The following is a 24,899-nucleotide window of genomic DNA, read 5'->3' on the forward strand; positions in this document are numbered from 1 at the left end:
GCTGGAGCCCTTGGAGGTGGGCTGCACTATCTGGATCCAGGCCACTTTTCCCGGTGGCTCCTGGAATGGATCCAGAAGCTAGAGCAGGGTGAGTGTTTGTGGAGTGTGCAGGGAATACAGGATGGCGTCCCCTGCACACTCCACAAAAGCCCAGCCTCAGCTTTTCAGACCTTTTCAGACTGACATTCAGACCAAGGGCAAAGTGGCGGAGAGATTGGAAGATTGAAGCCATGGAGTTCCCAACAGCTGCCCCTAAAGACAAACAGCAGATGGCAGGCAAGGTGGCCTCAGAGCCCTCTCTGTGCCCCCTCCCTGAGCTGTTGATAGATCAATGCCAAGAATTCTTCAAAAGGGCTGTTAGTGACAGTGATGGAGGTGCCATCAGCATGAGGGGCATGGGTTTGGGACTTTCTCAGGGAGGACAACAGAGGGCATGGACTGGTTGAAGCTGATCTCAGGGAGCCAGGACTGTTGTGCAGGTACCTAGGTCTGCCAGAACACCCTGAGGAAACGGGAAAGCTCCAGGATTTACCTGAGGCTTGATGATCCCAGGGAAGTCCCCAGGGACCTCATTTCTGTGTGACCAAGAAGAGGCCACCCCTACCAAGTCCCTTCCCTGTAGGCAGCCACCTTGGGAGGCCCAGGCCCAGCCACTCCCTCCCTGCTAAGGCTTGAGACTCAGGCTCTCTGAGTTGGGGGGAGGCATGCCCTGAACCCAGAGCAGCTGTTGCTGGGATCTTGGACGATTTCCATCTGTATTCCGCTCTTGTTCTCACCCAGCTTCTCAACAGGGATGATCTTGCTGCCCTCCCTCCAGGACATTCAACAATGTCTCGGGACATTTGGGTTTGTCACAGCTGGGGAAGGGAGTGCTCCTGGCATCTAGTATGCAGAGCCCAGGGATAGGGCTGAACACCCTGCAGTGCATAGAGCAGCCCCACAGCAAACAGTTATCCAGCCCCAAACGCCAGTGCGCTGAGGGCGAGGAACCCTGTTAACTCGGCCAATGGTCCCTCCCCAGAGCTCTCAGGAGCAATAATAATAATTTAATTTAATATGATAAATAAATGCTCCATTTATCAAGTGTCTTCCATGTGTCAGGAACTGTGCTAAGCTTAACATATATTATCTCGGAAGCTCAGGCATTGAATAGGGCAACCCCAAGGGGGCTATGGGAGGTTTCCATTTTTATAGGATCAATAGAATCATAATAGCTAGAGATCCTGAGGTCTTTTTGCTCCCTGGCTCTTCAGGCCCAGCTCAACCCACCCTGACCAGCTGGCCAGGCTTATTCAACCTCATTACTGCTCTGATGGAGACAGCCTCCTTCCCTGGCCTCCCCAGAGCAGACAGTTTGACTGCTGACCCAGCCTGCTCATCCCTGTGGCCGCCAAAGAGGGCCTGCAGCAGGAGGCCGAGAGCAGGCCCAAGCCTGGGGTAGAGGAGACTCCCAGAGACACCACTTGTACCTTTCTCAGCCCTCTCCATGTGGGTCTTAGGACTTGGACAGGACCCCAAGGTCTTTAAGGGAAAAACCCACCTACAATGAGGATATTACACTCAGAAATAGAAGGTTGCCCTTCCCAGCTCTCCTTCTGTTTCAGAGGCAAAAACACACCTGGGACCCTTAGCCTAGTCCCCCAAGACCCTCCCAGCACTTTGGAGTTCCAGCTGGGCTATCCTGGGCCTGGGGTCTCCCCATTAGTCCTGGACAGGTGTAGCTGATACCACAACCCCCTCAAAGCAAATGTCTCAAAAAATAAAAATAAGAAGGCTCCCAAGAAACAACATAAGGTAGTAGAGGCAGCCAAATCCACAGCTACAGGTAACCTCTTTCACCTTCCCTGAGGCGGGTGGCAGGTAAGGCAGGACAGGCTGCCGGCGATTTGTCTCATGCCCACTCTGTGCCATGCATTTTACATGCAATCCTCACAACCCAGGCAGCTATTATTATTCCCACATTACTGATGGGGAAGGTGAGATCCGAGGGGGTTAGTAACTTGCCTAAGATCACACGGCCAGTCAGTGGTGGAGCCTGGATTTAGATGCACAGAGATTTTCAGGCCCACCCAGCTTCTGACTCAGCACGGAGGAGGAAGGATGCCTAGGAGAAAGGGCACAGCATCCAGAATCAGAAGCCCTGGCCTCCCCACTCAGTAGCTGTGACATCGCAGTTCCCCTCCTTCTCCAAGACTCAATTACCTCACCCACCAAATGGGAACGCTAATGTCTGTACTGCCTTGAGGGATGGACAGGTGTGATCCAGACTAGGGAACAGCTAAGCGCTTCACTGGTGTCTGTCACGACTGTTATTCTTCCCTCCTTCTTCTGGTACAAGCAGCCTGAGGTCTGTGTGATCCTAAAGGCAGCCCCCAGGTCCTTTTGAGGAGGCAGGAGAGGAGCTGTTGGATTGGGCTGCCTCTTATTTTTAATTGCCCCCACACTCCATAGACGAGAGCTGGCCTCCTGCCCGAGCCCACTCTCCTGCCGCTGACCCCCAGCCTTGTTTCCTCCAGGACATCGCCTCGCCCAAGTTCTCCATGCCCTCCCCTGTCCGCACAGTCATCACCGCTGACTTTGACAATGACCAGGAGCTGGAGATCTTCTTCAACAACATCGCCTACCGCAGCTCCTCAGCCAACCGCCTCTTCCGGTAGATGCTCCATCCTGGCTCGTGGCCCTTCACCCTTGACAGCTGGTGGGAGGAACGGTCAGGGAGAAGGTTTAAGAATCAGAAGGGGAGGGTTCCCAGGGCCGGGTGGTCAGGCCAAGGTCAATGCAGGTCTCCTGATGAAGAAACAGAAAGGAGGGAAGGACGAGGACTGGGCAAGAGGCTGTGGGAATGCAAGGCGTAGCCTGGTCAAGAAGCTGGCCTCTGCTATTGCAGGGAAAGGGAAGAGGAATGTGGCCCAAAGTGTGCCCAAAACCCAAGCGCCACCAGATACAAAGCCACACTGCCACGAAAAGGGGCTACAGGATCCAATCACTACCACAAAAAGGGGCTACAGGGCCCAAGTAAATACAGGTTTATTTACTGCAGGACTTCTCAGTGCCTTTAACTTGACCATGAATATTTTAAATTTCCAAAAGATGGATGGAGTATTCCAAATAGGCCTGATCACAGGGCACTTCTTTCACAGATTTTTCTGTTGAGATTGGTGTTCTGCAAACCATCCTTTGGGAAATTCTGGATGACAAAGGTTCCTGGTAGACAAGGAAAAGGGTCTCAGAAATGAAGGGAATGTGCAGGCCTCTGAGCAGTGTGTCTAGGGAGGAAGGGCTGGATTTGCTGTGGCAATATTTCTCCAAGGGAACATCCAGAGACCATTGGCATCAGAATCACCCAGAGGGCTTAAAGTACAGAATCCTGGGACCTGCCCCACATCTCCTGATTTAGAATCTCGGGGGTGAGGCCCAGGAATCTGTATTTTAACAAGCACAGTAGGCACCAGGTGATTCTCATCACATTGAAGTTTGAGAACCACTGTTGGGGAACTGAGTTCAGGGTCTGCCCGTGACTCCTGGATAGGTAGAGTCCTGGGCAGGCATGTGGCCTGAGATGTCCCTGTTCCTGGCCTAAAACATTCCAAGAGGGCTCAGGACCAGGTGGGAAAAGGCAGGTGGGCCAGGGCCTTGGATCCAGGACATGTGCCAGATCATCTGCTTGGCCCCCCAAGACTCCTACCCCATCTCCCGGGAGGGTCCAACTATTTATACTAAAAGGCAAGAGTGTGACTAAGCGTGTTTTAAAATATAATTATTAACAAAGCATCAATCCTGACTGGATGTAATCACCCCCCAAAGGCGCTAGATTTACTAATTAGGTGCCTTGCAAAAAGCTTATTCACAACTTCTAGATTAATTGCAGAAGATCAATTGCTAGTTAACAGAGACACTGCTTTCCTTCTCTGGCTAATAAAGTGTCACTCGCCAGGAGGATGAGGACTGGGCACTGAGGAATCTAGTGCCCCTGTCTCTGTGGCTCTAGAACCTAGGTCTTCCTGCCCATCCAGGCTGCTTCACATCTCCCAGCGTCCCCTGCAGCCGGGAGACAGGGCTGGGAGGGAGGACAAGGCAGGTTGGCCCAGAGCTGTCAGTGGACAGAGCAAGTCACCACGTGGCTGCCCAATGGGTTAGTGTGTTTGCTTCCACTCAGCAGCAGCAGAAGCCACTTCCCAGGTATGTGGCTGTGCCCCAAGTCCCCGTGGCAGATGGCTGGGTCCTGAGCACACAGCAGAGAGGAGAGCAACAGGGGCTGCAGCTGGGACTGGCACTCAGCTGGCAGCTCTGGAAGTTTAACCCCCAACTGTCCCACACCACAGGGGCTTTTCACCTGTCACTGAACAGGCATCGTCGGCTTGTTGGCCCTGGTGCTCTCCAGGAACATGCCAGGCACTCTGTGGGGACACAAAGCCTCAGTGTGCTTGAGTCTGGACATCCTTTAATGATACCTGCAGCATCCGGGGAACTCATCACCCAAACAGTCACTTAATGGGAGTTTAAGGGAGCCCTCTTAATAATCACAGCACACAAAAAAAAAGAAGAAGAAGGAAAAAAGAAAAAGAATCACAGAGGCAAAAATGCATGAACAGGGACACTCCTAGGCCAACCGCCGTGTGCAGGGTCACCCCCTTTTGCATCTAGCCATGTCTCCGATCTGCTCTTAACTCTCCACCATGACACCACCCCTGGTCTCCCACAGAGATTCCTGCACCTCCCCCAGCTGCTCTCCTTGTCTCTAGTCCTGCAGAGAAAATGCAAGTCTGGCCACACCCCTTTCCCACCGAAGATCCTCTAGAAGCTCCCCGTTGCCTTTGGATGAAGTCCAAACTCTTTGACACAACCCACATAGCCCGGTTCCATCTCCAGCCTCGTCACTTTCTATTTCCCTGTTTACATCTAAGCAGCAGGCACAGCAAGCTTCCTTCAGTTCTGGGCTGTGCCAAGCCTCACCCTCAGGCTGCCAACTCCCTCTAGCCCCCAATTCTCCCTCTTCATTTGAGCGACATGTGTTCACTCACCATGGTGGTCTCAGCTTAGCTGACCCTTCCTCTAGGGAACCTTCCCTGATTGCCCGAATCTGGGCGAGCTTTCCCAGCTCTGCACTCCCCTCTTCCCACTCTCCCTGGGCCTTCAGCCCTCTGAACGGTGGTTCCTGTTAACACAGACTCTGAGCTCCATCCTTTCTACTGTGCACCATACCTCACGCAGGGCCCCGTACACAATAGTTGCTGCCTAAGAATGTGTTCAAAGAACACAGAAATGCAGTGGAATTGCTGGGTGTTATCCTTAGGACTCCTTAACTGCATTGTCACCTGAACCAAGAAGTGTCTCTGCACAGCTGTGGCAGAGGCTGCAGGACACAGATGGTCAAAGAGACTGTGGGCATCACACCCATGCACACCAACACACAAGCCCACCTCATGGGGCATCTGCCAGCTCTCTCTGCCACCCAGCCACCAAAGGCACCAGCTCAGGGGACCCCAACCCCCTCCTGAACCTATGACTGTATCACAGCCCTCTGGTGTTTCTCACAGGCAACCTGCAATGTGGTAGGAAGTGTGATGCCAATTCTTCCTTATGCCCTACCTTCCCATCATTGCCCCACACATCTAGGGCAGAGCACCCAAGGCTGTGAGAATACACCAAGTGAGAACAATTCTAGAGGAAAGCTCATGGCCATCATCAGCTAAGTGTAGAGAAAAAGCAGGACTTCCCTAGCAGACGTTTCTGAAACAATGCCACAATTCAGAGTTCCAAACAGACAGAACCACTGCAACCCAAAGGGACCCCTTTCCTCTCTTTGCCTCTGGAATTCACCTTTATATCCTGCAGACACGTGCTTGGAACTTTCTGAGAGCCAAGCACTGTGTTAGATGCTGCAAGAGATGCAAAGATGAATAATGCAAGGTCCCAGCCTGCAAAGAGCTCGCATTCTACCAGGGGAGATCAGATGCATTCATACAGAGCTGTAACACAGGCAGAAAGTGATAAAGCCCACGAAGAAAGAAGGGATTGCTTCCAGCAGGATGGTCCAACATGGAGGAGGTGGCACTGAGTGGGGTTAAACCCTGGGTAGCATCCAGAACTAGGAAACCCAGGGGCCACTTGAAGAACAAGGAAGGTCTGTTGAAGGAAGTTCTGTCCCTGCCCCTTCTTCATCCATCAACTGCCCTTCCCCAGTCTGCCTATAATTTATCCATCAGAGAAGGAAAAATCAATATTTACCAACATAAATTAAAACCCAGGCAAGGAACAGGCAGAGTGTAGGCAGGGTCTGGGAGCAGAGAGTGACTCCATGGGCAGCCAGGTGGCAGCCCATGTACATCGGGACCCGGGGATGTTCAGGGGACAGAGTGGAGCAGGTGGGTCTTCAGGTCCAGGGGCCTCTGAGACCCCCCAGAGCAAACCTGTCTCCTCTCCTGCAGCGTCATCCGTAGGGAGCACGGAGACCCCCTCATCGAGGAGCTCAATCCTGGGGACGCCTTGGAGCCTGAGGGCCGGGGCACAGGTGAGGGGCACCTGGGGGATCTGGCCTGCACTGCCCCCTTAGCACTGCTCATACCCTGGACGAGGGCGGGAGGGATGGGGCGGCCAGTCCCAAGGCAGAGTCCCTCCTGTCCCTGCCACACTGAAGGCTGAGACTCAAGGGCAGGGGAGAGAGTGGAGATGGGGGAACCCTGGGGACGGCTAGGCAGGAAACAGAGGAGAGGATGGTCCACTCCCCCAATCCCAGGTTGATGGGGGCGGGGGAATGAGAATCTGTGGGTCTGCGGGCAGGAGCTTCTCTGGCCATACCTTGCCAGGTGGGGACGGAAAGGAGAGGAGTGAGCCCCTTCTGCTCTCAGGCAGAGGATCTTGCCATCTGACCCCTCCCCTCTTTGCACTCAGCTTGTCAGACAGAGCCCTGGGCCAGGAGTCCCAGAACCCAGCTCTGACATTGCCTCACTTTGTGGTCTTGGAAAAGTGGTTTTACCTTTTGGGTCTTGTTCTCCACATTCATAAAATGGGGATAATTATATCTGTCCTCTTCACCTCTTTGGGTTGTAATGACAACCAAAAGGAGCCTGTGTATATGCAAACACTTGATAAATTGACAGAAAAATCTATGCAAATATAACAGGCATGTATTATTCAAACCATAATAGAAAGACCAGAAAGAAGCCTATGTGGTCTGAGTAATTTGCATGCACTGTGTCCATGCAAAGACCGGGGGAAGGAAGGAAATGTCTGTCCCATGAGTCCTATCATGAGTCGGCTGTTAGGAAGGATAGGAGATGGGTGCCGAGCCCCAGCCTTCCTGCCCCGGTGCTGCGCTTTCTCTGGCGCCCGCACCCAGGGCTGTGGATACTGCACTTGGTTGGGAACATCTCTCCTCCATGGGTCTCCTGGATGGCAGCCAGAGGTGAAATCTGCATTATTTGTAGGGGGTGTGGTGACCGACTTCGACGGAGACGGGATGCTGGACCTCATCTTGTCCCATGGAGAGTCCATGGCTCAGCCGCTGTCCGTCTTTCGGGGCAATCAGGTGCGCTCAGACCTCAGGAGCCGCAGATCCCAGCCCTGTGTGCTCTTGGGTACCTTAGGTTGGTGAGGGCAAGGCACTGGGGTGCTGGCTTGGCCAGCATGGCGGGTAATGGAAGCCCCGGGCCCTGGAGGAGGGAGGTAAATTCCCAGCAGCACCAGGAAGCTCAGGAAGGGCTGCCTTGGGAGAAGCCCTTGCCTCTCTGCCTTCCACTGTCGTTTCTCTGCCAAACACTGTGCCCTGAGTTCCTTGGCTTTCGTCTCCTCTATCTGCAGTGCCTCTCCTTCATTCAGCCAATCTGTCTTTGCCTCATTCGTTTTTCTCACCGGCCTTCCTCTTCCTCTCTTTTTCCTCTGCCCGCTTTCTTCTCTTCCTCCTTCTTCTCCCTCTCCCCCTCCCATCCTCCCTGACTCCCTGCTCTTCCCACCCGCCACGCTGATGCCCACCGGGTGTCCACTTCTCACTCTTCCTGCAGGGCTTCAACAACAACTGGCTGCGAGTGGTGCCACGCACCCGGTTTGGGGCCTTTGCCAGGGGGGCTAAAGTCGTGCTCTACACCAAGAAGAGCGGGGCCCACCTGAGGATCATCGACGGGGGCTCAGGCTACCTGTGCGAGATGGAGCCCGTGGCACACTTTGGCCTGGGTGAGTAGGGGTCCGGTGGGGGATGGTGAGCTGCTGTCAGAACAGCGGGATGCTGACTGATTCAGGGACTCACAGCCTGAGCATCCTTGGGCACTGCTCTACTGTGACAGCCATGGTGGACACCAGCTACTGGGGACAAACCCTGCTCTGAGATGAGCCTGAGCTCAAGAGGAGGCAAGTGGGAAGTGCTGGTTAGATTTTCATGCATCTCGCTTGCAGGAGTCCCCACCCCAGTGCCTCCGTGGAATTAGTTCACCTTGGGGTCAGAGTGTTTAATCCTCCGTTTGTTCAAGGCTGTAGCCTTGTTCAAATGCTGGGCTGCACCAAACGTGTCCAAGCCAGCTGTTTCCCTAGCCTCTTGGGAGCTGGTTCAGTCTTGAACAGAAGGCTTGGGAAACCATGCATTCTCAATGGGAGTGAAGTCACCCCAAAGGGGAGAGAGTAGGTTCTTGGCAGGGGAAAGGGGATGACAAAATCCTATCTTTTTTTTTTTTAAATATGGGGCCAGGTGCAGTGGCTCATGCCTATAATACTAATACTTTGGGAGGCTGAGGCAGGTGGATCCCTTGGGCTCAGGAGTTGGAGACCAGCCTGGGCAACATGGCAAAACCTCATCTCTACCAAAAGTACAAAAGAAAAAAAAAAATAGCCAGGCATGGTGGCGCATGCCTGTAGTTCCAGCTACCTGGGAGACTGAGGTGGGAGGATCACCTGAGCCCAGGGAGGCAGAGGCTGCAGTGAGCTGTGATTGCACCACTGTACTCCAGCCTAGGCTGGAGTGAGTGAGACTCTATCTCAAAAAGTAAAAAAGCATCAACAAGCATATAGCACATAAACAGATATTCAGTATATCGGTGGCATTAATGGAACTATCACTACACACCTATTACAACAAAAATTTAAAATAGCGACAATACCAAATGCTGGCAAGGATCCAGGTAGCTTCTAGAAATCAGAGAAACTGGATCTCTCCTACATCCCTGGTGAAAATGTAAAATGGTACAGTTACGCTGGAAAATCTTTTGGCAGTTTATTTTAAGAAAACAAAACAAATCTAAGCAAACAACTGCTACTCTATGACCCAGCTATCATATCCCAAGCCACTTATCTCAGACTAATAAAAACTTATATCCACACAAACATCTTTACATCTGTTCATAGTATCTTTATATTAATAGCCCGGAACTAGAAACAACCTAGGCGTTAATAGTTCGAGCGACTGTGATACAGCCTTTCCATGGAATATTACTCAGCTATGAGAAGAATAAACTGTTGATATGTGCAAAAACTGCGTAGATCTCCAGGGCACTATGGTGAGTGAGAAAAGGGGAGAAAAGGCTCATCTGCAAAGGTCACGTATGGTAGATTTTTGTTTACATAACATTCTCAAAGTGACGAAATTATACAGCGGAAAACAGATTGGTGTTGGTGGTTGGCAGGACTTAGAGATGACGGAAGGGAGAGGAGTGGGTGTGACCATCATCAAGGGCAGCCCGAGGGGATCTTTTTGGTGCCTCTGGTGGATCCCTGGATAGGGAACCTGCAACCATTGGGTGAAACTGGGTGAAGGGCACAGAGGCGCTTTCTGTACTATCTTTGCAGCTTCCTGTGAATCTATAATTATTTTAAAATACAACATTTTAAAATGAACATATGGGGGGAATTGGGGAAAAAGTCTAAAGAGTCTTCTGGCAGGGTGAGGGGATTACAATGATGGAAAAATCATTGAGAAACACCAGTAGGAGTAGAGGAGCCCGGAGTGTCTTCAGTGAAACACAATGGTTCAGAAAGTGCTGGAGTCAAACATTCCTAGGTTCAAAATCAGACACCTTCCCCAGGTGTTCGCACCTCATGACATGTACCACTTTAATATAAAAGGAATAGGCACTATGGTCTCAAATTACTGAATACAAATGTTAATATTATACACACATCATATGTGCAGGAAAAAAAACTGAAAGGAAATGCAAAAAGTGAGAACAGTGATTCTGTCTGAGTGGCTGGATTAATATAGTAACTCTCACTTATTCCAGACACAGTGCCAAGCACTTCACTCTTATTACTTCATTTAATCCTCATGACTACCTTGTGAGATGAGCAATATTATCCCCATGTTACACATGGGAAAACTGAAGATCAGAACAATTAAAAAACCCGCCAAGGTCACATGATACTATATGGCAGCACTGGTATTCAAACCCAGGCTTCCTTGAGCGTGTGGTTTTTATTTTCTTCCATATGTTTTGTTGTGTGTGTGTGCTCCAGTTTTTATAGGGAACACATAATATTTATGTGTAGTCTGAAAAAGAAGCAATAAATATTTAGGGGACCCAGGGCCTGGTTATATGATCATTTTCTTGGGCTATTTCACCCTGGATAAGTCAGCCTGAGGTTGGAGTGTTTATCACTCCTAAGGCAGCTATGTGCTAAGCTGGCCCTAAAGGCACAAGACACCTTTTAAATGCACAGTCCTGTCTTGCAAAGTAGCAGTAGCCGACACTTATCAAGCAATTAGTATGTGCCAGGCACTGGGCTGAGTGGTTTGCCTGTCACTTCATTTGATTTTCACAACTTGAAGAATCAGGTATCATAACCCACATTTTACAGGTCAGAAAACTGAGACTGAGGTCAAGTAACTTGCCCCAAACCACACCTCCACAGAGTAAGGAGAGCTAGATTTGGATCCCACCTCCCGACGCCACGGTCTGAGTTCCTGACTGTGACTTAACACCTCTAGTAGTTGCTTTGTGCCGCCAGACAAGCGGCAAGGTGACCGCCATGGTATCATAGGTGGCTGTTTATCCAGGCTTCTGGTTGGAAATCAACTCCCCTACTCCATTGTGCCAGTAAGGACATTGAGGCTTACCTTGTAAATCAATGGCAAGGGCAGGATGGGGGCTGAAATTCTCCTTCCCCACATCTCAGGGGCTGCCTCTGCTATTTTAAGAGGTGTATTAGGGACCTCACTTGGTCCCTTCTCTGGCCAGAATCTGCCCTGCCAGAATAGATTGCTTTCTTAACTGGCCAGGTCATATGATGGGGAGAAGGGGGCTCAATAGTCCCTTCTGGGCACCTGCTCCCCACACTCAGTATTATGCACACTGCATCTCATTGGGACCTCTGCCTAGTGCCAGTCCTTGCTATTTTGCAAAGCCCTGGGATTTGTTCTTGGTCTGACCTCTGGCTCAAAATGCTCTAAGGGGCCTCCCAGCAGACTCCTCTCTCTATTGACAGGATCCAGCGGCACTGGAAGGCAGGCTGCTCTAGGGACAGGCCCCTTGGGTCATGAGGCGCCTCAGCAGATGGCCAACCCAGCCGCCAGGGACACAGTGAGAGGCGGGCAGTTCCATCCCTGCAGCTCCAAGGCCCCTCTGGATCTCTTATGAGTGGAGCTCAGCGCTGCTCTTCCTGACTGATAGGGGAGCTGGCAACAGAGCAGGAGCGAGGGCGCCAGTGGAGAAGGCCGGATGGAGGGAAGGACTGGGAAAAGAGAGAACGGGGGAGACAGAAAGACAGAGATGGGCCTGTGGAAGACCAAGAGAGGCAGAGACATGGGGAAAGAGGCAGATAAGAAATGGCCCCTGCCCTCCAGGCTGGCAGTGGGCAGAAGGCAGATGGACACAGGACTCTCATGAGAGGCAGATCTGGACACCGCCACACTGGCCCCGTGGCCATGAGAGGACACAGGCGAGAGAAGTCAGTTTTGTTCTGGGCAGCTTCCCAGAGGAAGTGGGACTGGAATTAGGTCTAGAAGGACAGTGGGAGCTTAGAAGGGGTAGGCGAGGGCCTAAGGAGAGCATTCCAGAGGTTGCACTGACTTGGCCACAGGCCCGGAAGTGGGAAGGTCCAGTCCAAAGAATGGGAATGTTTTGGAAAACTTTTTTTCTCATTGTAAGAACAATGCATATTGATTATAGGAAAATAAGAAAATTATTTTTAAAAGAGGAAAAATTACTCATTTCACCACTGTTTGCAATATTAAGGAAAAAGTAAATGTTTCTTCCTTCACCTTCCCTCAATATCATTTGATTCATTTAGTGACTACATATTTACTGAGCACCTACTGTGTGCCAAACACAAAACTGAAGATCCTTGCCACAAGCCATCCTACGTTCCAGTAGAAGGAACTTATATACATAATACACATAGTAAATAGGTAAATAAATAAAATGTTAGAAGATATAATGGGCTATGAGAAAAGGAAATGCAGCCGAGTGCAGTGGCTCTCGCCTGTAATCCCAGCACTTTGGGAGGCCAAGGCGGGCAGATCACCTGAGGTCAGGAGTTCGAGACCAGCCTGACCAATATGGAGAAACCCCGTCTCTACTGGAAATACAAAATTAGCTGGGCATAGTGGTGCATGCCTGTTATCCCAGCTACTCGGGAGGCTGAGGCAGGAGAATCGCTTGAACCCAGGAGGCAGAGGTTACAGTGAGCCAAGACTGTGCCATTGCACTCCAGTCTAGGCAACAAGAGCGAAACTCCATCTCAAAAAAAAAAAGAAAAGAAAAGAAAATGCAGAACAGAGGAATGGATTAGGAGTGCAGAGGGGAAGGGGCAAGGAGCAGTTTTCCAGCACAGTGGTCCGGGTTGGACAGGTCATGCTTGTGATGTGCTTTTATTACATGTCATATACACAGGAACACACAGACACATATTTCTTGGCAATTTTTAAAATCAAAAGAATGATACTTTCCACTTGTTTCTGTAAGTTGCTTTTTTCCCCTCTTAACCATATGTCCAAGGCGAGGTGCAGTGGCTCATACCTGTAATTCTAGTGCTTTGGGAAGCCAAGGAGGGAGGATTGCTTGAGGCTAGGAGATCAAGACCAGCCTAGGCAACATGGTGAGACCCCCTCTCTACAAAAATTAGCCCAGTGTGGTGGTGCAAGCCTATAGTCCCAGCTACTCAGGAGGATGAGGCAGGAAGATCGCTCAAGGCCAGGAGTTTGAGGCTGCAGGGAGCTATGATCACAACACTGTACTCCAGCTTGGGTAACAGAGTGAGAGCCTGTTATATACACGTGTGAGTGTGTGTGTGCATGAGTGTGTGTACGCATCCTGGACAGCATGCCAAGTCTGTGCATATCTCTTGTTTCCTTTCAGGGCTGTGGAGTATTTCACTGTGAGGCAACACTCACACTCACCACCTATTTACCTGGTACCCTCTAGATGGACAGTTAGATTGTTTCCAGTTCTGAGCAGTTGGGGTGAGAAGTGGGGATGTCTACAACATGAATCTGAGAAAGGCCTGCCTTGAGGTCCCCTATGACTGAGGAGTAGAGGAGAGGAGCCAGCGGGAAGCTCCCCTGCCGGCACTCACAAGACTTCAGTTCGCCTGCCCCCAGGGCCCCTGCCCCCTTCCTGCCTCCATGAGTCGTGCGCTGCCTCCTCCTGATTTTGCAGCAAGGTGCGGTGCGCATGTGTGGGTACATGGACGTGTATGTGAGTGTGCACACGTGTGCCTCTCCCAGACAGCCTCAGCCTTGCCCCATGCACATCGTGTCTGCTCCCACTGGAGCACACCCAGAGGACGCAGGCCCTCACCTGTACTCCCCACCTCCATCCACAGGCAATGAGTGTCAGCATGGGGGGTTCCCACAGGGCCCACTGTGTTGTGCAGAGCTTTCATAGCGACATCTTGCTGTGGGGTCCCTTCTCAGTGGACCCTGCCTTGCTCAGTGGAGCCCCCAACCAAGTTCCGCAGTCCCTCTCCACCCCGGCCTTTCCCTGCTGCTCCTCACCTCCTGCTGAAAATAAGTGTTTCTGCTTATAGCCCTTGTCGAGGGCTCCCCCACCACCAACCTGGTTGCTCGGAACCCAGCCCCGAGCCCCACATGCCCATCCTCCACTTCCCAACTGGTAGCGGGCCGAGGCAGCTCACTCCCAAACCCAGAAAATAAAAACAACACCATCATCTATTTGCCTCCGCCAGCTCCACTGGGAGTCACCGGCTCAGGCAGCCACCCCCACCATTCTCCCTCCCCTCTTCCCCCTCCCCTACAACCGGCATTGCCGATGCCCCAGCCCCACCCACACATGCCACCGTCCTTTCAGCTAATTGCTTGCAGGTGACTCAGAGCTGCCTCTCTGCGCTGGCTGATGCTCATTTAGGGAAGGGAAATTCAGTGGCCCACATAAAAATTGCTTTATTAAAGTGCAAAAATATTCTACCAACTGTATTCCCACCATCTGTTTTGTTTGTAATTCTTCTGAAAAGTGCAATTCTCTCTGCCTCCTTGGCCTCTGTCCTTTAAAAGCTGCCAGAGGTGACTCACTGCTGCTCCTGACCTCATGTCTCTGCTGGTTAATGGGGGGCGCTCCTCTGCTCAGCCCTCCCCTACACACAGGCCTGGCAGGACTGGCCGGCTTCGAGGCTGCTGGTGTGCGGTGTTTCGCCAGTCCCCCTCGGCCATGCAGCCCCGGGAAGACTTAAGATGTTATGCAGATCGCCTGGGCGGAGGGATGAGCTGCGCCTAAGGACAGGAGACTGGTTTCCAGTCCTAGCTCAGACACCTGCAAGTCACTTCACCTTGTCAAGCCTCAATGTCGACATCTGGAAAATGGGGATAAAATACCCACCTCGTAAGTGTGAAGGCTCTGAAGCCCCTCCCCGGCCTCCTCTGATACACATTCCCACCTGATACACATTCTGACACTCTTTCCCGCGCTGAACTTCTTCCTGATCTTCAGCTACAACTTACCCTTTGATGCCGCTGTACCTTTGCCCACACGGTATCCTTTCCCTGGTATGTTCCTTCCTTGCCTTCTCCGCCTCACCAACTCTTACTCCTCCTGCAACGCCCAAATGAAATGACCCACCTCTCTCACCACATGGTAGCACTGCTGTTGTGGCACTTTCCCAGCTTATAATATAATCACTTGTATTCGTTGCTCCCATGGGAATCATGAGAATGGGGCCTGGGTCTGTCTCGTTCTCTGTAGAATCCCAAATCCCTGCACAAAGCTTGGTATATGGTGGCTGCTGGGCGTGGGATAGGGTGGGCAGTGTAAAGGGGCACAGTAGATACCGGCTCTGGGATCTGTCGGACCTCTGCTGGGCAACTGGGTGATTCACTGCACCTCTCCATGGCTCCGCCTTCTCGTCTCTAAGACAGAAATGATAACACTGGCACCTTCCTCGTGGAGATGTGAAGTTTCAATGCGTTAGCATCATAAAGCAGTTGGTACAGCTTGGGGCATGTTGTCAGTGTTCACTGTTGTTACCAACACCGGAAAGCCCTTTGGAAACTGTAGGGAGACCCCATGTCCAAGAGCTGATGGTGCCAGGGACGCTGAGGTGAATGATTAACTGCGGGGCAGGACTCCTGCTCCAGGGTAGAAAGGCTCTGCTTCCCAGGAGTGGTAAGGCTGTCGGCCAGCACCCCCATCTTATAGATGAAGAAACTGAGGCCCAGAGAGGATGCCCAAGTTAGCAAAAAACAGCGGCAGAGGAGGGAGTCCTGCTGGTTGTGCTTTCTGAGGCCTGCTTATCTCATAGCCCCAGGCCCCCTACACCACGTCTGGGTCTGGAGGAAGCTGCTGAAGCAGAACTCAAAACTAACTCCCGTTGGGCGTGGTGGCTCACACCTGTAATCCCAGCACTTTGGGAGGCTGAGGTGGGTGGATCACCTGACGTCGGGAGTTCGAGACCAGACTGACCAACGTGGAGAAACCCTGTCTCTACTAAAAATACAAAATTAGCCAGGCATGGTGGCACATACCTGTAATCCCAGCTACTTGGGAAGGCTGAGGCAGGAGAATTGTTTGAACCTGGGAGGTGGAGACTGTGGTGAACTGAGATCCCGCCACTGCACTCCAGCCTGGGCAACAAGAGCAAAACTCCATCTCAAAATAAAAACAGAAAACAAACAAACAAAAAAAACTAAGTGCGGCAAGTACCACAGGCAAATCTGTGACTGACCGTGAATATTCCGCGACTCTTTTGAGTCCTTTGTGGCCCTTCAGTCAGGCTGGAAAACATATTCATGTAGCTGTTCTGCAGTCTTAGGTAAGAAACATTTGCTGTTCTTTGTCTCCTTTTAACGGCAAATATTTACCTTTTATATGTGCCACTTAATGTGGGAACTGCACACCCTGAAAATGCCAAATCTCTCGCGCCTCAAGATTCTACTTCAAATTAGAAAAAAAAAAAAAAATCTGGCCAGGTGTGATGGGTCACGCTTGTAATCCCAACACTGAGGTGGGTGGATCACTTGAGGTCAGGAGTTTGAGACCAGCCTGGCCAACATGGCGAAACCCCCGTCTGTACTAAAAATACAAAAATTAGCCAGGTGTGGTGGTACATGCCTGTAATCCCACCTACTCAGGAGGCTGAGGCAGGAGAATCGCTTAAACCTGGGAGGGGAAGGTTGCGGTGAGCTGAGATCCCACCACCGCACTCCAGCCTGGGTGACAGAGTGAGACACCATCTGAAAAAAAAAAAAGAAAGAAAGAAAGAAAAGAAAATCTGTAGTTGGCACTCCCCAGTCCCATTTTTACCCCTCTTCTGCAGAAGGGATTCTTGTAGATTGAGGGATTGATGAGAAATAATTCCTTGCTTGATAAAGCAAAACCCAGAACAGTAAGGTTGGACCCGGAAGGAGAGGATTTCTCCGTGCAAAGAGCAACTGAGCTGTGTAGGAGAGGAACTCAGTGTGTGAGGACGAGCCTCTGTCTCCGAGCGTCTCTGTTGCTGCTGCCTGCCGTGCCCATGAGGGCAGGGGCTGCTTCTCCATGGACTCTTCAGAGTGTAGCTCTGGCCCTGGCCCTCATAGACTCACAGCATGGCAGCAGCAAGGCTGGGACGTTCCAGTGAGACTCCCCCGGAGGCCAGGGTGGGAGAGCAAAAGGAGACCAAACATGGAAAGGATCTAGAAGCTGGGGGTTGTGGCTCGCAAGGTGTTAACTCCCTCTGGAACCCCCTCATCATGGGCCCTCCCCCCAGCACCTGGCTCCCTTCCTCCATGCCCCACAGTGGTCTCTACCAGAAGTCTACACAGAGATTCTCCTCCAAGTCTGCATGTGGCCTCCAAACACCCTTATGTAAAATATGGAAACCCCCTTCATACATCAAGATATTTTGCCAACTACCGTCCACCCCATAGTAGCTATCATTGTAAAATTCATTGGTGGATAGCAATGACCAAAAGTGAATATACATTCAACAGCAATTTTAAGTTTAATTTGTTTTCTAACACTATCTACATATGTTAGGAAAAATAATAGTGCATATATGTGGGTGATATATTATTTAACCCAGGAATGGTGTTTGGGGGTGTGTGTTGATTTTGAGGCCCCCTGCAGGACCCCGTGTCCCCACATCTGCTCAGCCCTGATGGGTGATAGAGTGGGCTGTGCGCGCCCCCTGTCTGTGCTGGGCACGGCAATCCTTCCCAGGGGCTGACCTGAGAGCAGCCTCTCCCGGAAGGTGAGGCCCAGCCCCGCCTCCTCCCCACCCCCAGCCATCACCATTAGCCTGACCTTGCCACAGTGGCAGGCCTGTTTCCTTATGCGGGGAGCTGGGGCTGGCTTTGACGGTGCCTAAACATCTGACAAATCTTTCCAGTCTGCTTTCCACCAATGATGTAGCACGTTGCTTTAGGGGTGTGTGCAAATGGATTCACTGTGAATATCTCTGAGCTTCCCGACATCTTCTGTAAGCATCTTAGATTTGTAGAATGGTCTTTCTCCCCTGTCCTCCACCTGCCAGCTGTTTATCGCTCCATCTTTCTAAGTTGTTGTTTGTTTGCTTTTGTTTTTGTTGTTGTTTTTTGTTTTTTCAGAAGCAGGGTCTCACTATGTTGCCCAGGCTGGCCTTGAAGTCCTGGGCTCAGGCGATCCTTCTGCCTCATCCTCCTGAGTAGCTGGGATTCCAGGCATGAGCCACCATGCCCAGCTCTTTTTCCAAGTTTTTATGTGGAGCTCGGTGCAAATGCCCCCCACCAAGAGGCTGTCCCTGACCACCTGACTAGACAGGCCCTGGCAACCCCCAGCTCCTCCTTACCTACTTGCCCTACTTTTGTCAATATCTGACATGATTTATTTGTTCATCTGTTTGCTTGTCTCCCCAATTGGAGCAGGAACTCCATGAGAACAGGGGCATCCCCAGTGACAAGAGAGAGCCTGGCCCTTAGCAGAGCTCAATAAATAGAAATCCAAGAAGCATTCCTGGGATGACAAAGCCAGTTAGCTGCAAAGCTGGAATTTGTCCCCAGGTCTCCCACCCACTTCCTGCCATGCTCTTTCCAACATACCAGGTAAGGGGTAGAGCCAAGATTTGAACCCCAGACTCCAAAGACAACCTGCTTATCACAGGCCTTACCGTGTCCTCCAGTACAGCCTCCTGATGCTTAGCCTCTCCGCTAGAACGTGAGTTCGAGAGCTGCACTATCCAACATGACAGCCACCAGCCATGTGTGGCTATTAAATTTAAATTAATTAGAGTTAAATAAAATTGAAAATTCACCTCCTCAGTCACACAAGTCCCACTTCAAGTGCTCAACAGCCACATGTGACCAGTGGCTACTGTACTGGACGGCACAGATGCAGAACATTTCTGTCCTTGCAGACAGACAGGTCTGTTGGACAGCATTGTTCCAGAGAGGAGGGACCTCAAATCTGTCTCATTCACCATTTCCTTAGCACTTAGAACAGTGCTCAATTCATGCTTTTATTCAATGGATGAATTCGTTGATGCTGATGCTTCCTCTGAGAGCCTCCTGCTCTCCTCTGCTGCTGATGCACTCTCCTTCCATCCCTCAGGGAAGGATGAAGCCAGCAGTGTGGAGGTGACATGGCCAGATGGCAAGATGGTGAGCCGGAACGTGGCCAGCGGGGAGATGAACTCGGTGCTGGAGATCCCCTACCCCCGGGATGAGGACACACTTCAGAACCCAGCCCCACTGGAGGTGGGCAAAGGCATCTGGGCCTCATAGCCAGAAAAGCGGGCACCACCCACAGCCCCATGGGCTGAAGCTGGGTTCCCAGGAATCTGCAAACTCAGCCTCTAGAGTGATGGAAATCTTCTTGGCAAAGCGAAGGCCTCATACTGATCCCTCCATTTGTAGTTTGCACAACACTATCACACCCACATCTTTTCTGCTCCTCAAAGAATCCCTGCTGTGTTGGCAGGGCAAGCATTTTTGCACCAGTTTTAGAGGAAGAAAACCGAAGTTAAGAGAGGAAACCCACCAAGGCCCACCTAGGCTGCACAGTCAGTTGCGAGCAGAGTTAAAAAATGACCCCAGGTCTCCTGCTGCCCTCCTGGTTCTTTCCGAGTCTCTGACGAGACCTCCTGTTGCCCTAGGATGGTGCTCAGAGCCTGCAGCAGGACTTCTGGGGTCTCTTTGAGGAGCAGCTCTGGACCCATGTCACCAGTGTCATTCCAACTCTGATGGGGTTCACTTGGTGGCGAGTAACAGTAACCCACCGAAACTCACACAAATAAAGGGGACTTATAAGGAGGATCACTCACAAAACTCAGGGAAGCTCAGGATGAGTGGAAACTGGCAGCTTGATGGCCTCAGCCCTAAGAGCTCAAGGACCTTTGTCAGTGCACTGGCTTTGGGAGGAGAGGGGCCCCTCTTCCCCAACAATCCGCATCCACCCACCTCATTCATCAGTATGGTCGATTGACATTTTGTGTCATGTGTGTTACATTTTGAGTCCCCTGCCCCACCCCAGGCTGCTGTCTCTGAGACCCCCATATGGGCATGGTAGAGCCTCCATAGCCTGGCGGGACCAGCTCCGAACTCTCAAGTCTTTGAGTCCATTTGTTCAAATTCTTGCTGCAAAGCCTTGAGTCTTCCCTCCTGCTAGGATGTCCGCCCATCAGCCCTGGCCAGAGAGATGGGACACAAGCATGGCTGCAGGCACCCACCCATGTGAGGGGGAGGTTCTTGGAGAAGTGCGTGTCGGCAGTGAGCAGACACTTCAAAAAGCATCTCCCAGCCCTCATTACTCTTTGCCCTGACAGACCCAACTTCAGCCTCAAGGCTATGCTACAGGAGGGACAGGTTCTGTTAGGCATCCCATCTCAGGCATGAGGATCCCCTGCACAGGGAAATGAGCAAGAGTCTGAACTGTATCCATTCGTGGCCTCCCTGCCAGGCTTCTGTTCTCGGTGCAAAGGAAGGGTCTTACAAGGGAGGGGGCTCCCCCCAGGCCCAGAGCATGCCTCACACTGTGGTTAGGGTGACAGCTGCTCTGTGGCCATGACTAGGTGGGAACCTGGGATGGGACCTTCTCAACTCACTCGTGTCTCTGCTTCTGCCCACCTTGCAGTGCGGCCAAGGATTCTCCCAGCAGGAAAATGGCCATTGCATGGGTGAGTTGCCTTCAGTCACCAGGGCGTGGGGCAGAGGCCAGAATCTCCCTGGGGAATGCCCGCCTGACTCATGGCAAGGTCCAGGGTGCAAGCAAGGGGTAGAAAGGAGGACAGGGGAGGGTGCTGTTTGTCCTGGGACTCCATATGCCGAGACAGCCACCACATGACTCACCAGGGCGGGAGTGATATTAATGACCCACAGGCTGAATCACTACAGTTCTGGGAACTGGCAGTGTTTCCCTGCCATGAGTACCGAGAAAGTGCACGTGGGAAGGAGACACACCACCACCCTGGCACAGGGGGAATAGCCACATGCCATGCCAGCAAGTCCATGTGGAGCAGCAAGCAAGGGGACTGGCAGGCAAGGGTGGGCATTGCCAAGGCATTGGGGCAAAATAGTGTATGGAGTGTGGTCACATTGTGGAAGGGAGACTGCAGCCTGGTGCAGTACTCGGGCAGGCAGGTAGCTGCAGCACTACCAGGATGGCAGCTCCTTGAGGGTCCAAGAACCTTCTGAAAGTCCCCAAAGGCCTAGAATGGGAAGGGACAGCCTAGAAGTTCAGTGTCCAGGAGACCTTCACCCCCAACACTTTCCATCCCAGTGACCAGCAATGAGGGATCAGGCCCAGGATCCCTCCTTCCTTGAAACCTCATCCAGCATTCTTCCCAAGTCTACTCTGCAGCCGCTCATTAGCCCTTTGCTACTGAGATACAGGAGTAAACAAGACAGATACCACTCTCAGGAGCTAAAAGCCAATGGAGAGCCACACAAGTAAACAGCTGACAACCACACAGTGTGATCAGGGCCCAGATGGGGGAGGGCAGGGGCTTGGAGACTACAAAGCAGGGGCCCTAAACCAGCATAGGGAGGGTCCTAGAAGGTGCCCTAGAGAAAGTGAGGTCCAAGCCTGGGCCCTGAGGGATGAGGAGGAGTTTGGCAGTCACAGAGAGGGGAGACAGGGTTCTGGTGGGGAGCACTGTCTGGACAAAGGAGCACAGGTTGGGAGGTGGAGGAGCAGTGGTGCCAAGGGTGGCTGGAGGAGGAAATGACTCCCCTACGCTCTCCACATCCCCACCTGGCCCCACTCCAAACACACAGTGCAGGTGCATAGAAATTCCAGAGTCTTCTCTGTCTGCTGGAAAGACCCTTTGAGATCAGCCTCCTCTTCCTTTTCATCACCCAACAGGCAGTTATGTGCCTCATACACAGCAAGTGTCATGCTGGGAACTGGGGAGGTAAGCCAAGTGCCACCCCCACGCCCAGCTTCCACAAGAGGGGCATCCATTCTAGTAGAGGGAGACAGACCACACAGCTGGACAAGATGATTTCAGAACCCTCTGAGCAAGGTGCTCCCTGGAGACTATCCCAGACAGAGTGGTCAGGGAGGGCCTCGGGAGAAAGACTTTGAACTGAGACCTAAAGGATGAGAAGGATCCAGGCCCAGAAAGAGCTGAGGGAAAGGCAGGAGTGAAAAGCGGGAGGCAAGACAAGGGCTTCGTGTGTCGAAGGAGAAGGAGGGAGGCCAGTATGGCCTGGAGATGATGGAGAGTCCATGAGGCCCCTGTAGGCTACACTGGAGAGTGATATGATGTGATTCATGTTTTTAAAGGCTCACTTCAGCTGCTGAATTGCAGAGTGAATTGAAGGGAAGAGGGGAAGCCAGGTATTCTGTGAGGAGGCAGCTGCAGAAATCCAGGCAAGAGGTCCCAATGGCAGGAAATTTGGTGGTGGCAGAGGAATGAGAAAGAGGTGACAGAGAGAGGTGGACTGGTGGACTGTGGGGAAGAGTGGACAGGCTCTGCTGTGAAATCGCACAGGGGGCAAGAAAGACGGAGAAATCGGGGTCGCTCTGATTTCTCCTTGAGAAGCTGATAGATGATGGGGGTATTGATTGAGCTAGAGAAGACAGAACAGAGGGCAAGAGAAGTTTAAGGGCAGGGCAGAATCTGGAGTACTATTTTGGACATATTAAGCACGAGGTGCATCTTAGACATCCAAATGGAGCTGTCAAGTAGGTCATGGGTTATTATATTCATGAGTCTGGAGCTACAGGGAGAGGCTGTGACTGGAGATAGAACTTTTGGAATTATCCATGCATGAAGAGATCACCTAGAACAATTGTGGTAGATAGAAGAGAGGACCCAGGACCAAGCCTGAGTGCCCCCCAGCATGTAGAGATCAAGTACAAGAGGAGCCAGCCAAGGGAATTGAAGCAGGGAAACTGGAGCTCTGCGAGGAAGGCACTTTCCCAAAGCCAGACAGTGTAGGGGCAGGCAGAGCCTGGGCTGGGACTTGCTGCCCCACACCTTCATGGTGAGTGTGGTTCCCCTCGCCTTGCAGACACCAATGAATGCATCCAGTTCCCATTCGTGTGCCCTCGAGACAAGCCCGTATGTGTCAACACCTATGGAAGCTACAGGTGCCGGACCAACAAGAGGTGCAGTCGGGGCTACGAGCCCAACGAGGATGGCACAGCCTGTGTGGGTGAGTGGGGCCCCAGCCATAGTCCAGTAGCAAAGGGAAGTTGTCTTCCATTGGGGAGCTCTGGGTAGGCCCCAGATCAAAGTCCCCAACCCCTTCCTTCTCCTGGCTGGATAGAGTCTCCTTTGACCTACATTGGGTCTCCAGGGGAGACCATGACAGAGGCTTGGAGAAGCCCCATCACTTCTACCATCACCTGAAGGGCCAGGGGATGCTGTGTCCTGGCCTGAGGCTATCATTCTTCTTACCTTTCCTAAAACAACTGTTCCTACCTTGAGGTCAGCCCATATTTTCATAGCTGGGATATAAACTAACTTCTACTACTCATCTTTGACTGAATTTCTAAACTGGTAATTTCTTCTTCCCAAACTCCTTCCTCCACCCCCACCCCGTCCCCACCCCCTTTCTCTTTTTCCCATTTTCTATCTCCCTGTCTTGTCCTTTTTGCAGCTCAAGTGGCCTTTTTAGGTGGGTATTCTTCCGCCGCCTTTAGAATCTCTGAGCCTCTCTCTCGGGCCTCATATCTTTCTCTAGGCCTTGGACTTTGCCTTCAGTTATATGCACTTTAAATCCCATCAATAAAGGAAAAAACAAAACAAAACTAACAGCCTTTGTGGAAAACTAAATCTCTCTCCAGCTGCCTGTCTCTCTCTCCACGCCCAGTAGATTCTGCTGCGTGCTCCCTCTGAATGGACAACAGGGGTGGCCATCTTTGAAAAGGGAAGGTTGGGATACTGACGCAACCTTAGTTGTTTGTGAAGACTTTCTTTGCATGTTTTCTGAGAAAACAGAAAGGAAAGTCTCCCCATTACCCCATCCAGCCTCCCTCACTCCTTCAGAAGAATCAAGATAGTCTTGTATCCTCCAGTGTCTCATGAGCTCCTTATTTTGCCCTTAACAAAGATGGCTCCCAGGTGGTTGCTTGCTGGTTGATCTGATAATGTACCATGTGCCTGCTGATTTGGCCTGTGCTGTTTCTGCTTTTTGCCCCTGATTTCCTGTGCTAGAGAAAGCCTTATTGGTGTTGGTGGTGGTGATGGGAAGGAAAAGGGTGGTCCTTTGGGACTCTTGATAAAAATGTTATCATTTGAACTTGCTAAGCCTTCCAGCCTCTTTTATGAAGAAATTATGCCAATAAACTCTCTACTAGATATTAGTGCCAAGCTGGTGATAAAAAGGGCCTGGGGCAAGTAGAACTGATTGGAATGCTGCATTAGGAGCAGCCCTTCCACCATGGGATGCTTTGCAAGCAGATCATAACACAAAGCAGGTATCACCCTCAGGCACCAGCACTGGCTGGTTGTGTACAACACTGTTCACATTTGGGGGACCAGGGTTTGGGCCAAGTGAAGGATGTGTGATGAGTGAGGGGCAGAAATGGAGTGTGTACTCTGGGCCTTTTACCTGCAGGAAGTCACTTCTCCATGCTGGGCCTCAGTTTCCCTAATGTAGATGACAAGAGAGTTGGGCTGGTATATCCCTAAGGGCCTTTCCTTTCTAAGACTCCTCAATGTCTGGCTGGACATAGGCATGGCTCATCTCAGTTTACTCTGATTTCTAGAAAGAACCTTGCTGCTTGGTCTCTGCAATCTGCTTGGAAAATAGAACACTCCTGTAGCCAGAACACCCTTTGGGAATGATGTAACACCATAGAATATGCTCACAACCAGCCTCAGTAGTGAAGGCTTGTTGTAAAACATAGATCTATTCTTCATAGGGAAAAAAAGTCATCCCAGGATATAATAAAATTACACTTAAGAATGCAGGAACCCTTTAAAAAACATATTTAACAAACAAACAAACAAAAAAAAAAACCCTGCCATTTTCTGATATCATAGTAATACTCCTAATAAATCACAAAATATGAATTCCTTGTAGCTAGTGCTGTTTTTACACTCAGAACAGGAGCGTAAATGAAAAG

At 51.4% G+C, this 24,899-nt stretch overlaps 1 protein-coding gene across 1 annotated transcript in view; it reads left to right on the forward strand.

The window, feature by feature from the left end:
* Positions 1 to 24,899, forward strand: part of CRTAC1 (cartilage acidic protein 1) — a 143,011-nt gene that overhangs the window by 105,030 nt on the left and 13,082 nt on the right. Inside the window, exons 9-15 of the mRNA XM_026446548.1 lie at positions 2,517 to 2,653; positions 6,429 to 6,511; positions 7,428 to 7,528; positions 8,001 to 8,169; positions 18,933 to 19,078; positions 20,454 to 20,496; positions 22,838 to 22,981. Coding sequence (XP_026302333.1) covers positions 2,517 to 2,653; positions 6,429 to 6,511; positions 7,428 to 7,528; positions 8,001 to 8,169; positions 18,933 to 19,078; positions 20,454 to 20,496; positions 22,838 to 22,981 — 823 coding nt within the window. The remainder of the gene's footprint in view (positions 1 to 2,516; positions 2,654 to 6,428; positions 6,512 to 7,427; positions 7,529 to 8,000; positions 8,170 to 18,932; positions 19,079 to 20,453; positions 20,497 to 22,837; positions 22,982 to 24,899) is intronic.

The sequence above is a fragment of the Piliocolobus tephrosceles genome, chromosome 9 (assembly GCF_002776525.5).
Source record: "Piliocolobus tephrosceles isolate RC106 chromosome 9, ASM277652v3, whole genome shotgun sequence".
Lineage (NCBI taxonomy): Eukaryota > Metazoa > Chordata > Mammalia > Primates > Cercopithecidae > Piliocolobus > Piliocolobus tephrosceles.